The sequence below is a fragment of the Pelecanus crispus genome, chromosome 8, assembly GCF_030463565.1.
Source record: "Pelecanus crispus isolate bPelCri1 chromosome 8, bPelCri1.pri, whole genome shotgun sequence".
NCBI classification, from domain to species: domain Eukaryota; kingdom Metazoa; phylum Chordata; class Aves; order Pelecaniformes; family Pelecanidae; genus Pelecanus; species Pelecanus crispus.
This window is the reverse complement of record NC_134650.1, coordinates 30,888,877-30,903,508: the sequence shown is the minus strand read 5'-3', so window position 1 is coordinate 30,903,508 and position 14,632 is coordinate 30,888,877. Positions and strand designations below refer to the sequence as shown.

At 41.4% G+C, this 14,632-nt stretch overlaps 1 protein-coding gene across 2 annotated transcripts in view; it reads right to left on the bottom strand.

Annotated features, from left to right (window-relative positions):
* Positions 1-14,196, bottom strand: part of TOX3 (TOX high mobility group box family member 3) — a 78,135-nt gene extending 63,939 nt beyond the window's left edge. For both annotated transcript variants that reach the window (XM_075715743.1, XM_075715745.1), the window contains exon 1: positions 14,095-14,196. In XM_075715743.1, coding sequence (XP_075571858.1) covers positions 14,095-14,196 — 102 coding nt within the window. The remainder of the gene's footprint in view (positions 1-14,094) is intronic.
* Positions 14,197-14,632: the final 436 nt, after the last annotated feature.

Sequence of the window (14,632 nt, the reverse complement as noted above, 5' to 3'; positions counted from 1 at the left end):
AAGCAACTGGTACTGTCAACACTTTTCCTTAAATTTAAAAATGAAGAGGCTATGTTCTACAATGGCAGAAAATACCAAAAGTGTGAGGGAATCAGAGTTTTCCCTTTGCCACACAAACCAATCAGGTCAGGCTATGAGTAATTAAGTGTCCAAACTCAAGGTAGAGGAGTAGATCTGCAGAGAACGGCGTAGTTGTTGTAGTAGCTGCTCTTGCTAGGCAGGAATGTTTACAATGGTGCTGGCAGATGGCACTTTTTACACAACTAAGACAACATACTCTGTCTTCATGGATTAAAGGCAAAGTGAAGATATCCACTATCATCATTTTCAATTCTTATGACCTCTAGAGAAGAGAAACAGACTTGCATTGCTCACAAACACAAATGGACACTAAGACGGCTGCAAATTTTTGCAAGCGTTTTATAATACCTCTCTGAAGGGCTGCTCAGTTCCATTGTCCAAACGCTTTTTGAAAATGAAGTTCTCGTTCAGATGCCTGAGACCAGATTTTTAGAAATTTGGAACTGAGGCAGCTACCAGTTAGCAGAGCATGGAGGTAAGGAAGCAGATGATTATCTCATGTGCACTGTCAAAACACCCACATCAAGACAAACCACCTAATAATTTGATACCACGCTTCTACAGACTATCAAACTGCTACAAGATGTGGGTTCTTCCATCACCTCTTTCAGACACTCAAAGGCCTTTCCCTCCCCACCACCACCAAGGGAAAGCACGCCCTTTCTGAAGAAAGAACTAAGTAATCTCTCCATGTTCACAGATACTAGGTAATGCCCCAGCATCTATAAATCTCATTTATAATAGTTTACCACTATAAAAATTAGACTTCAGACACAAATATTCTTTACTAGCTGTTATGCATAACGCCAAAACAGTTGTTGGGTCTGCAAGTAACTATTAAATCTATGGTTGCCTTGTCCAAATCAAAGACTCACCTGGGATCACAGAGTGCACAACAAGACTCAGTATCATATGTTTAGGAATGTAAACGTGAAGCCTAAAAGAATTATGTTAAACAAGATTATAAGTACAATCAACCTCACGGTCCCTGTTTCAGCCAACCACAGTATATGATATTTAGCATAAACTCACAGGCTTAAAAGTCACTACTGCTCCTTTGTCCGCAGTATTACAGGAAGGCTGCCTCAGCACCTTACTCCTCTGGAAGCAAAAGGCTTTCTTCTCATTCCCAGTCTAAGCTCATAGCCAGCATTCGTATAGCCATGCTTGTAACAAAACTGTCTTCTCTCTCACCGTGCTGTTTCCAGTATTACTGTTAAAGCATAGATACTTCAGGTCTCTTATGTCTTCTTTTCTTAAGAAAAATCAATTCTCCAACTGTAAGGTACTTATTTAAAAAAAAAAAAAAACCAAACCAAACCAACCCAAAACCTTTACTGCCAGACCTGCAATTTCATGTATCGGTTCTTTCACACTTCAGAGATTAAGAATATCTAGACCTTCCCAACTTGAAGCAGCTGAATGTAGCATTTTGCTTCATTTTCATTTGGTATCTAAGCCAAACATAATAATGATTCATTTCTTTAAGTAAAAGTGCAGACAAAACCAATTGGAGACCATTTTTATGATTTCCAGTGAGGCAGATGCGTTGCTTCTGGTAAGGATGAGAGGCCAGATAGAACTGGTACTTTTCAGCAGCCAGAGTACCGCTTACCAACGTTACAGCCTGTCCCCACGTAACATATCATCAGTACCGACTCCTTTGTTTTGTCAGCAGGTACAAAGAAGTGGCTTTATCCTTTTAGGAAATGAACGGTTCAGTGCCCAAGAAACTACTACTTCAAAATACATCCGCCAAGCTGAATTTTTTTGAGCAAGTTTATGAAGCTCAATTCAAAAGCAGAAACATCTCTCTTCTTCAAAGAGGATATATTCCTATGTGCAAGAGCAGGATTGCATCCATTTCTTTTGAATCCATAGATTTTTAGAAAGTAAGGATAAGAAAGAAAAAGTTGAGTTTGTTTTAAATCAGTTCTTACATGAAGTTCAGTTTGTCTGTCTCATTGATTTTTTTTTGCTGTTGTTAAGATAAACATAAATCATCTTCACAGGGAAAACTTCAATAGTTGGGATCAATAAAGCAACTGGCCTTGCTCTAGCATACATACTGAGATTCATCATCTAAAATCTTGTTATTTCTTATTTCTAGCTTCACAGATCCCTGGCAACTAGTTTTGGAAAACTAGGCTGCAGATAGGAGCTCCTTTGCTTGGGTGGCCATAAGCCAACAGAATGGAGAAGCAAAGATGAACCTATCTCTTTTGATCAAGTGAGAACCAAAGATCAGTTATCCAAAATATAGAGGAAATATTCAAATGTGAATAACTTCTTTTCACCTTCTTCTCCCGCCTCCCTGCTCCAAAAACACCCCCAAAGAAAGAAACAAACACCACCCAGAAGTGCAGGGAGTTTAGGAACTCAGGCAGACTGAAAATACTTGATCCCCAAACTGTAAATATTTAGCAGTGTTCCCTAGCCACCACTCCCTCTCTTTCTCATTAAGGTGCTTCACAGCCATTTCTCTATTCTTTTTCTAAATTAACAAATGCCCATTTCCTTTGGCAACAGAGAATGCAATGGCTGCTTCCTACCACAGCAGTGTGGAAGATGAAGTAAAACAGTAAGACTCAACAAAATAAGAAGAAATGGAAAAACTGTAGTTAAAAAGACGTAGGAGAATGAAGATTTGTCACTGTCAAAATTCTGTGCCAGATTTCTGGTGCATTGCTTGTACTCACTGTAGCTGCAAAGTATCAGTCGGAGTTCATGATTCTGAAGGACCAGAATTGATTCTCCTCCAAGGAAATCATTCCTTCTTTTTTACTTTTGCACTTATTTTAAAAGAAAAAGGTTACATCTGGGGTGCAGAAAGTAAGGTGTATGCTTGGTATCAGTTCTCACCCACACAGAGAATAAATGAAACTCAGAAGATCTAACAAATACTTTATACAGTCAAAAATTATATGGATAGCTATTAAAGTCTTATGATTTCTAGACTTTATCCTTTCATATGCATTTTAAACACTCACACTATTGATGTAATGGTATTTTAAAGGAGTTTATTATCATTTTTGAGTCACAGAAACTCTGAGAATGAGGCATAACAACATCATGTTCACCTGCACTTAGTCATAATATGAATCAAGCTCTTTGTCATCACTGTCTCTCACTTATGCCTCATGATGGAATAACCTTAAAAACTTTTATTTAGAAATAATTCTGCATAAACACACAAATAACAAGGAATATGATGCAGAGTGCGCTATAGTGGAATTCAGTTAATTAGGAATCCAAAAGTTACAAGCAATGATAAGGAGCCCCATGATCTCCAAAGAAGATGTACGTATGCTAATGTATGTGTCCTGTACAGCAGCAAATAGCCTCTCCCTTTTTTTCCAGGCAGTGGAAGATTGTTACAACTGATGCAGACCAATACACATTGTCCACGTTTTAAAAACATGTGACTCTACAAGAGTCACATTTTTGATTCAACGTTTATTAGTGGCATGTATTACAAGTAACAGCTGCCAATTTTTCTTTACAAAAACCAACACAAAGCTCAAAAAAATCCCTTTAATACATTATCAAGTGAAGAATCAGGATTCTTTTCTGGTATGTAAACTCTCCGCCAGACTATTAGCAAAAGGGCAAATTCTGAGACCTTCCTTGAAAAACTGCTATTTACTAGAGACAAGAATACAGAAGGACAGGCAGCATACTTGCATGATACGTTATCGCCAGCAATGTATTTGTGCTGATAGAAGTCAAAGCCAATATTCGCCATCCTTACTCAAACACTTTCTAACAGAGAAGACAGAAAAAGGCTGCTACCCTATCACAAGTTGTTTGCCGACTAAATTTAGAAAAACAGTTTGCTACTTACACTGGGCAAGCTATAGTTGCAGACTGAGGCAAAATAAACATAGAAGCTCACAATACAATTTTATAGCTGTGTTTTGCGAGGAATTACAGGCAGAAGAGCAAGATTGATCTCGAAGTTGTACACTGGACATACCACAGATTTGTGGTATGCAAAATACTGAGGTGCTATTGGTTTGCCTACTTGAGTAGGTATTTAATGAACAGAACTACTATGTTTTCCTTTCACATGATATTTGATTAATCTCTCTGTGTTCTATTTAGCCTTGATTACACTGCCTGCCTTTCACCTTGTTCAATCAGAGCTGCAGGCCAACTTAAATTCTGTCCTGGTTGAGGGTGGCTCCAAGAATTTCAGGTTTTTGCCGTGTGCTTTCAGCCAGCAAGTCCAAGCCAAGGCAGGCAGCAGAGACAAGGGAACACGGGAAAGTTGTCCATGGAATGTGCTGACGCAGAGCACACTCCAAGGGTCCTCCCACAGAAAAGGCACACGCAAAGCTGATTCCGCAGAGGCAAAATCTCAGAAGCAAGTCATCATCTCTGTAAGGCATGACGACTGGGAGACCACAGGGTACTTAAACACTTCACTGAAGCCACTGATGTGCATGTCTGATTCAAACATTACTTTAAAAAAAACCAAGGTAAGACAAGCATCAGAACTGAAAATGAATGTATGTATGGCTTCTCAAATCCTTGAAACAACAATTACATATTTTCAACAAGCCATGCAATACCCTTATGCACCTTACAAACATCATCCAAGATCCCACTGCAAAGTTACTGTGTTAAAAAACACTCAGACAAAAGGTACGAGAACAAAACAAAGGCAGCTTTCCTTACCAGCACTTCTGCTATGTCATAAACAACGGGTAGATCTCTATCATGAAGGCAATGATGCAAGCTACCATTTAGGAAGCCAGGCTGACTTGTATGACATAATGTCTGATTTACCACTCCACATGCGCTCCTTGGGTCTCAGTTGCACCACCACGGGAGCATAAAGATAACTTTAAGTAGGTTTTAAAAATGTCAGAAGGAAAGGACAGCAGAAGCATCTGTTAAATCCCTTTATTTAAAATAATATCTTGCACTTGTAAATTATTTGGCAGGACAAAATAAATTGATACAAATTACTTCATTTCATCATTTGAAATACAGTTATGGGATACTCTCAGCAAACCACAAACAGAACGTCACATAGGTATAAACATATTATTTACTTTAATGATTACTTTGTAGTGCAAATCTAAATTAAGCTCTCGTGTTTGCACCTCACAATGTATTTACATTTGTGATATGTCCAGTGTACAGTCTTGAGATCAGTCTTGTTTTTATTTACAGTTCTGCTGTGAAAAAGAGCAGAAAACACATTGTAAAATTCTGTTTATTTTGTACAATGTATAGAGTAGGCTTTTTTTTTTTTTTTTTTAATGTAAGGTTAATGTATTTCAAACCATATCAAGCAAAACAATAGGAGAAAAAAGAACCATGTTGGGTTGCGCTAGGAAACCACAACTATCAAGTTTTTCACTAGAACAAATCAATACCATGATATCCCCATATTTACATGACCACCTATTAATATCATCATTTCATCCACATGCTTGCCAAGAACCCACAAAAGTAACAGCATTAACCTACTAAAGCAAACAGAACTACTATTTTCCAATGCCTAATCAAATTCTTATCTATTTAAGAAAGCAAATTGCTTAAAAAAATAGAGGACTGCTAGTCCTCTATCAGTAAAACAGTTTAGTGCTAAAAGTACAGCTTAACAAAAGCACTTTTATTAATAACAAAGTAATACTGAAATAGTTTCCTAAACCATTCAAAATACAACTATTTGTATAAGCCATATGACTATAAAAAGAGTAGCATAAAAAGAACAGCAGATAAATACGATCTGCTCTGAAAATAAGCTACTCCACTATGCAGCAACTGGTTTTTGCATGGTTTTAACACAATTTTTCATATCATGATTAGACAGTTAATCAATATTGAGGTGTTTAAATATGTCCTGAACCTACAAACCTGTATATAATGCAGTGACTTTAAATATAGGAGTTGTCCCATTGGGATAGAAAGGATGATTCATACAGCTCAGGTTGTTTCCATGCATGGGTTTGTTGAAAAAAACAAAAAAAAACCCAAAAAACAACCAAACCCCCCCCCAAAATAAAAAACCACTAATACTTTTTTAATATGCATATCTAAAACTATTTATTTTTAGATCCCTAGCTAATTTATCTCATATTCACTGTTTACAGAATTACAATGTAAACTATATCCACTGAGTGCTAAATGCAGAGAGTTTCTCTTGAAACATTTTCTTAAGAAAACCAAATGAAGAGATGAAGACAACTCGCTTCAAGTGACCAAAAACATCTGCCTGTAGACTCCATTTTCCAGAAATCCTATCATATTGGTAATTTTACATATTTGCAACCTTTTGTTAGGTTGCCCAGTTGACCCGAACTCTTCAGAGTATCAAATATAGAGAAAAGAAAATCCAAATGTAAATGTGTCTCTGTTCAAGCAATATTCTGCTTTAACATTACGATTTTACATAATCATCAGTTACGTACTTTGTAAAGCAGATGAGGACAGTGAGGAGATACCCATACTATTGCCTCTGCAGCTCTGACCTCAGCCAGTAGCAGATAAAGTCATGCCAACAACCACCAAAACGGAATAATTTAAAAAAACGCAGAAAACAAACACATCCCTTACTTCAGAGGTTGCCAGTCCAAATCCTGGCATTTCACTCAAACACACCCTTCATTTTTAACTCCTCTATGTCACAATCCACTCTTTTCCATAAGATTTAGTCTTAGCTCTCACAAGTCTTTGGCCAGGAATGATAATATATAGTCATAGCGACCCAGACAGTAAGAAGGGCCATAACTTTACAACAGCAAAAATAAAACATTGACTTGACAACAACTTCTCCCATGAAATGCCAAGGGCAGCCCTGATCTAATGACCATATAAGTAAGTGAAAGATGCCCACATTGAGTCAGTCTCTAATGAACATAAACAAGGCTGAGATACAAGTGCCAAGGAAAAAAAAAATAGTGGGTTTCTGTCCATGATATTTTTTTTTTTTTAAATCAAGCTTAAAGGGGTATCAAGGGATACTTTCAACTTGCAGTTTTTGAGAATGGGATGCTTTTCTTTTCCCTCTTGATACTTAAACTTTTCCACAAAACACGGGCTGCTGGGCAAACTGGCCATGCAGGAGTAAACAGAGAACACTGATGCCAATAGCTGGCACATGAACTATACAAACAAACTAAAAACTAGATGAACTGTTGTTTAAAACATTTTCCATTTTCAGTATTAAACTAATATTGTCTAGTTTTAGTAGCACACCTTTTCCAACAGAATTGAGTCTGCAGCACTGGTTAATCACATCTCCAGCACTCTGCTCATAAGACTCAGTTATTTTTAATGTGATGAAAATAGCTTTTTCAGCCCGTCTGCCCATTATCATGCAGTGTCTGAAAAAGTTCATGAAAACATCTCTTTGGATAGCCGAGGTACCTGTGGCACAAGCAGCTGTGTAACAGCAGTCTCCCCTTTTGGTTTTACTAGTTCAAGCAGCCCTGTAATGCCTGTGTTTTTCAATGTATTGTTCCAGGTACAAACAGGGAGAATACATTCAAAACAGAATTTGGATTGGTTTGACAGGTGCTAACATGCAGTGGAGAAGATATGAAATAGAAATCTTGTTACAAAAATAAATAATGAATAACGCGGCAGCAAGCATGATCTCATCAAAGTCTTCATCTGAACGGAGCATAGTGGCAAAGACCAGAAGGCTCTTGTGTGACATTGTTATCTAAAGTCCTGATTAGATTTTCACCTCAGAGTTCTCAATTTTGGTAGCAATCATCACAAAAGATACTATGGTGACTGGCGCTCTATAAATACATCACACAGACAGGTAACAGTATAGAAGATGGCTATCAGATAAGAGTGTGAAGCATTTGAAAATTCAACCTTGCCATTAGGTTTGTGTAACAGTACTCAATTTTACGGCAGTAGAAATGTGCTTGCAGATAAAAAGGCAGGATTAGTGCTGTACAAATTCTTCTCCTCTTCAATTAGATTATCATCATTCAATAGCATTCGTTAGGTTTTTAGAGAGTGTCAGAATTCAACAAATATACAGGCATGTATTAACTGTAAATTTAATAAAAGCCTGCAGCATAACCCAAAGGTCACGGTTTGATTGGGCTCGCTTTGCCAGACACTGCACAAAACTGCAACAAATGAGTCACACAACTTCCAGGTGATGCAAGCTACTCTCATCTCAAGTACCTGCCAAAGAATATAAGCTGTTACTTCCTGTGTTTCTATTTTAGATTTTATTAGAAATTCATAATAATTCATTACAGGGTTAGGCTGGACTCCGTACCTCTGCATGAAGTCCAACATTTGATGCAGGCAATGCTACAGGAAAGAGGCTCTTGTCATCCCAGTGGATTTAGTCAGTATTTCCTCACTCTGGAGCTAGACGTGTGAGTGGGTGTCCACGTCCATGGCATGCACACATCAGAGTTGTGATTGCTACAAATTATCATTATTTTAAAACACACCCACTAGTCATTTCCACACATACCCTAAGTACTCCAGATTACCTCTAAGCATTAAACTCAAACTCTTCATATACTACTGTACATTATTACAAGTATCTTACTAATGCAATTGTAACCCATTGTAATGAAAACATCTAAAAAATATTTCTAAAAATCGACTTCTACTCAGTATACTTTGCATACAACCAGCTCCTTGTATCTTGATAACAAATGGTACATTCAGTGTAGGAGCTGCATTATTTGAGCAACAGAAAAATTGTACACTGCACAATCCAATTAGTATCACCATTATACATGCTTATTCTGAGCAACATAGGTTCTTACACAGTTGCTGCCTTTGGCATATAGGGGTTTCCTTTCACAGCCAGCTCTTGAAGTACCTCACAAAACCCATGGGATGACTGCTCCTGAAGAACAGCACAATGCAAGCTGTTGTGATGATACCAATCATAATTTGTATTCTTGTGGACATACTCATTTGATCATTGCACTTCCTCTTCCAAGCACTAGGAATCATGTATCCAGCATTTTTAGTGCTAGACTGGATGGCCAAATACTTTGGGAACGTTTTTGGTCCCCAGCAGTAGTCGCCTGCATAGTCCTGAGGTTTTGAGATATCAGAGGCAGGGGAGGGCTGTTCTGGAAAAGAAGCAGTTCAGCACACTTGCCACATGTGCCAGAAGATCAATGGGAAATACTGAAGATAAAATGGCATTCACCGAGTTGATACTGCAACAGAAAGTTCCCAATCCCTTACTAAATTGTCTCCAGCAAGACCCGTATTTGTGTCTCTGCTTATGCATCTCTACTCTCAACTTTGTGGGAGCTCCTTGGTGCTTTCTGGCACTCTCCCGTCACCTGGGGCCACCTTTGTCACGGTCAGACTGTAGGGTACACGCATGACCACAGCACGCATCAGCTTCCAGTCACCAGAGACTACTCCACCTGCATCAGAGCAGAGCCCAGATGTAAACTAGCATATATGCAGAACAGATGATGAGTGAGCAGAGCTTTCTGTCGTAACAGCAGACGTGCAGCCATTGTCTCTCATCATCTGCTATATGAAAGAAAAACCTATGCATATATAGCCACACTAAATTTACAAGAAGAGTAATTTTCAACCGTTTGCATAACTGTAGTCCATTTTTTCCTAACAACACACACTAATAGGAATGACTTATAGCCCCAGTTTAGCATGCTACTAAACTACTGCTGTCTTTGCTTTACCTCTGGAAGAAGAAGATAACCTTCCTGAGCTTCCTTTGTAAAATGTAAAATATTTCAGCCAAAACCATCAAGCTCTGACATTCACATATGTATGCTAGTGCCTAAATTAAGGTATGTATGTTTGAAATTTGTATCCTTCAAGGACAATCTGTGTAGAAGAGATAAACATTATAAAATGTAGACAGCTAAATAATGAAGTAAGGATTCTGGAATTTAATATAATGATAACTCAAGCGCTGAGCTATATGTGTTTAGGTTATGGAGTTTTCCCTTTTCCAAATTACATTATAAGAATTATGGTTCCTTTAATAAAAAAATGTGTTTGCTATGATGAATAGTAGCTCCCTAAATATTTTTAGTACAACATGTAACTTAATCAGTAAGGGAAAAAGGTTGTTTAGAAAAAAAAACTACTCAACTATAGGCAATGTCCAAAATCATTCTCCACCTGCAGAACCGCAAAAGGGCTCAAAACAGAAGCAGAATGTTTTACAACAGCCGGTCTCTTTCAACTTTCTGTAATTTTTATAGCTTTTTTTTGGTGATTTTTTTTTTTTAGTACACAGCAGCAGGACTCTTCTAGAAACAGGCTGAGCATGATTTCACTCGTGCAATTCCACAAAGCAGAGGTGGACCACCATTATCCCGAACCACCACCAGCCAGACACATGCAGGGTCAAGTTATGTACTCTCGCACCAGCACTGAAAACTTATCAAATATGGCCCTGATCCAGCAAAGCACTTAAGCACATGCTTTACTTTAAACATGTAAGTAATCCTATTAGAGTAAATGAGATTCAGCATAAACCACTGGACTGAATCTCAGAATACCTTGGTTGTGGCCCTGATTATGTCAGTAACCGACTGCGTAACCTCAGACAAATCACCGTATTTCTGTGTCTTTATTTCCTCTTTTGCCCTGTACGTGTGTTTACTATGTTGCACACCATCTCAACAAAAACAATCCCAATCTGGAGTCTTCTAGAAACTGCTGTACTACAAATAATGGCAGGGATACTTACGGACTTTAGTCCCTTTTCAAATGCCTGTCATATACTCAGAACTAATGCTCACCCAAAAAAACCCCACGATGACATCCCTTACCCTTAGGTCTACTTATCCCGTACTGACAACCAATTTCAAAAGCACAACATTGCTCCTAAAAAGCAGCTGTGGAGAAGGAGTCCAACTGAAAGGTACCTGCAGGTATGGCCCAGGACAGCTCCCAAGCACGTGTGGCTACAAGCGCAGGACTCATGATGCAATTCCCCTCCCACTGCTAGTCCCTTGCTCCCAGGGCAACACGAGATCCCAAGCCCTGCCTGGGGATTCATGGGTCAGTCTGCCACGCTTCCGCCAGTACCGTACCCACAAAAGGAAAAAAACCATACAGTCCTGGGAAAACCTGTTTAAAGCACGCAGGTGGAAGACAGCATTGCCTCACAGGGTGCAATGCATTTACACTAAAAGGCTTTACATTCAATATTTTTAGACACTGCGATACAAGATACAGTTTTCCACAGGTAGACCATATGCCATCAACTCTACATCTTAATGATCCTGAGAATATTTTCACATAAATAATTCTTCTTTTGTACATATATACAACCACGCAATATGTTTACTCTTGCCATCACAATTCCTGCTTCCCAGCAGTTGTCACAGGCAATGTCACTGTCACAAGGAGAATATGGATTCAGCTCCTAACAATGAAGCAAGCACGGATGAGTGGGCAGGATACTCAAATGAGTTTCAGAAAGACTTGAGGTGAAATACTGTCCCCAGTGAAATCAATAACAGTTCTCCCATTTACTTCAGCAGAGTAAATATTTCAACTCTGTTTTTTCTATGCCTTCTGGTCATCTCAGTGCCTAACAGAGTAATCATTTATTTTCCTTAGGAACACAGGGAAAAGGACAAAACTGATAGAAAGCTGGGGGGGGGGGGAGGGGGGGGGGGTGTAAGAAAGACCAAAATAAATGTACTCTTTTTCCAGAATAATTAAAAACAAAAAAACCAAACCCTACAATTATTCCAGTAGTTACAGATTACAAACAATCCAGAAAATGAGATTAGATTAACACAGTTAAAATCCTCCTTTCTAGGAACTCACAAATTCCTCTTCTGTCCTTGAAACACCTGTACACCACATTGCTGCTTTCCCAGCCGAGCCAAAAAAGAGCTCACAGCAACAGCAACACAGCTTCGCGTGTGTTAGTGCTCCGGATCAGACCTTTTGCATACAAAGATATCTATTATAAGACACATACATCATGAGCTCTACTCTGTTAATTAAAATATTTTCTGCTGCAGATTGGAAGCGTGGCCCACAAGATACTTGCCAAAATTATGTTCAGGAGCACAGCAACTGAAATGCATTTTTGAATAGGTCAAAAGTTAGTTACTTTTGACTTTTTCTGAATGTGTGCTCTGTTCTCGTTGTATGAGGAAGGGAAATACAGTCAAAAGGTTATATGTAACTGTGCATTTGCAGCAACTTAATGGACACAATAAACTGCTGGTTTTCAGAAGCCATTCAAAAAAAAAAAAAAGAACCTGTACAGTACCCTGTGACAGAGGCTGAAAAATTGCACACAGTGAATAACACAATAAAGTTATTAAGTGAACTATACAGTAAGCATGCTGTCAGTAAGTGTTGCAAGTTTCCAAAATGAGCTGGCATTATCAGACAACAGCGAACATTTACCATGCATTTTAGAGCTCTTGGAAGTCCTTAGCAGCATTCAAAGTTAAGGGTGACGTTTCATCTTTAATTCATGGTCCAGTGTCTTTCTATATTAACTACTAACAAAGCAGCATGCTAATAGCCTCAGCACAGAGAGCATGCGCAAGGCAGGGGCTGTGCACGGGAACGCTGGTCTGCATCTCCAGCGAGAGTAGATCTGTGCCTTCGGACACGGAAGGCAGCCACCAAATCAGTACTGACAAACTTGAACATCACAGCGGCAGCTGAGATGGAGATTATCATAAAGGGCAACAGAAAAGTATGCTCAAGAGATCTATTTAGAAGCAATTTCTCTAGAAGAAAGTTTTCTTCAGCTACTGAACCTCCTTATTTGAGCCCGCATTATTTCTCCCTCTTGAAGTGATCTTTGTAGTTCATCAAACTTTACCTACTCATTTGGAAAGGATTCTAAAAAGAACAGGTTTTAACACAAGTTTAGACTTTGTGCAGCACCCTTCTTTTCCCCAGCATCTCATACAGTGCCTCACAAAAGGCCCCAGAGGTTGGACAAACATAGCACCAGGAAAAACACAGTGTGAAAGGGATCTTTATGTGCATGTGTGAGGGCCCAGTGCTAATAGCTCAATGTGCTATTGACACATCACAGTGCAAACAGCTAAGTCTTTTTCAAAATAGCATGAGTCACAGTGTCATTCTCAACTTTGCCTTTCCCAGATATGGGTAATCTGTGAAACAAATCATCCCCGTATTACTAAAACATATTTTTCTAAATGAAGGTAGCCACTGGGAAATGACTGTCGCTTCCCACTGCAACGTTTACTCCGTAAACTACACACGCCGCAGAGAAGGTGTGAATAGATAGAAGTGGTACTGCAACTTTTCTGAAGATCCTCGTCAAATCAAAACGTTTGTTATCTTCCCATGCTAGCAGCTGATGTACTTTGAGATAATCCTCCTGTTCGGTATAATCCTTTAGTTAGAGACTTGCCCCTAATAGAGCCGGAATCATCCGAAAGAGCAGAGCAGAGGGAGGTGTCCCGTCCCTTCCCCTCCCTCGCAGAGACGCCCGAGCTGCCCCCGGGGGGCTCTGCCCCAGCTGAACCCCGGGGGGCTCCGCCCGAGCTGAACCCCGGGGGGCTCCGCCCGAGCTGAACCCCGGGGGGGCCGCAGCGGCTCCAGCCCGGGGAAAAGTTCGGCAAGTCCCGGCCCGAGCCCCCAGCGGCTGCGCGCTCGGGGGAGCCGCCTTTTGTTCCCCGGCCGCGGGAGAGAGGGACCCGCACCCTCAAGTTGCCGGCGGGTCCGGCTGCGTTTCGGAGCGCGCCGAGGTGCCGAGGCAGCGGCCGGCTGCGGCCTGGCGGGCGGCTCCCCCGGGCGAGCCCCGCCGCGGCCGGCGGCAGGAGGAGGGAGGCGGCGCGGGGCGCCCGGCCCGGCTCCTCCCGGCCCCAACTTTCCGGGGACGGGCGCCCCACGACCCCGCAGAGACCCGCAGGCGTACCCCGCCGGCGTACCCCGCCGCCTCGGGCTTTCGGGCATCCCCCAGCCCCGAGCCTCCCCCGCCCCGACGGATCCCAAACTCCGGCTCTCGGGGAACCGGCCCTAGCAGCAGCACGAGGAATTGATACACGCGGGAATAATCACCTTGTTGTAGTTGTAGTAACCCAAACACTGGGCAAAGTCCAGGTTGGAGGGGTCTCCGGGAAGCGAGCTGCCCGCCGCAGCCGGGTAAAATCTTACATCCATGCCGGTGCTTTGGTCCGAGAAGTGCACTTCGAGAAACCGCCGGGAGGTTTAATAGATCCACCTTCGGGCGCCTTCCCCGGGGCTGGGGCGCGGGCAAACCGCCGAGGGACCGGAGCTGCGGAGCGCCGAGCCTTCCCGAGGAGCGGGCACCAGCGGGGGCCGGGAGGCGGCGGGGGACAGCGAGGGGAAGGGACGGCGGAAAAGTGCAGGTAAACAAGGGCAGAGGGGAGAGGAGAGGTGGGCGGCGGAGCCCAGGTGGGTGCCCGTCCGCCCCGGCGGGAGGAGGGGAGGGAAGGCAGGGGAGAGAGAGGGAGGGAGGGAGGGAGGGAGGGCTGTTGTTTTTTAAAAGCTCAGTGCCAAGCCGCAGGCTTTGCCTCCGCATTCAGGAGCAGCTGCTGTACACAAAGGAGCCACGCGCCCGGCGCGGACGGACGGA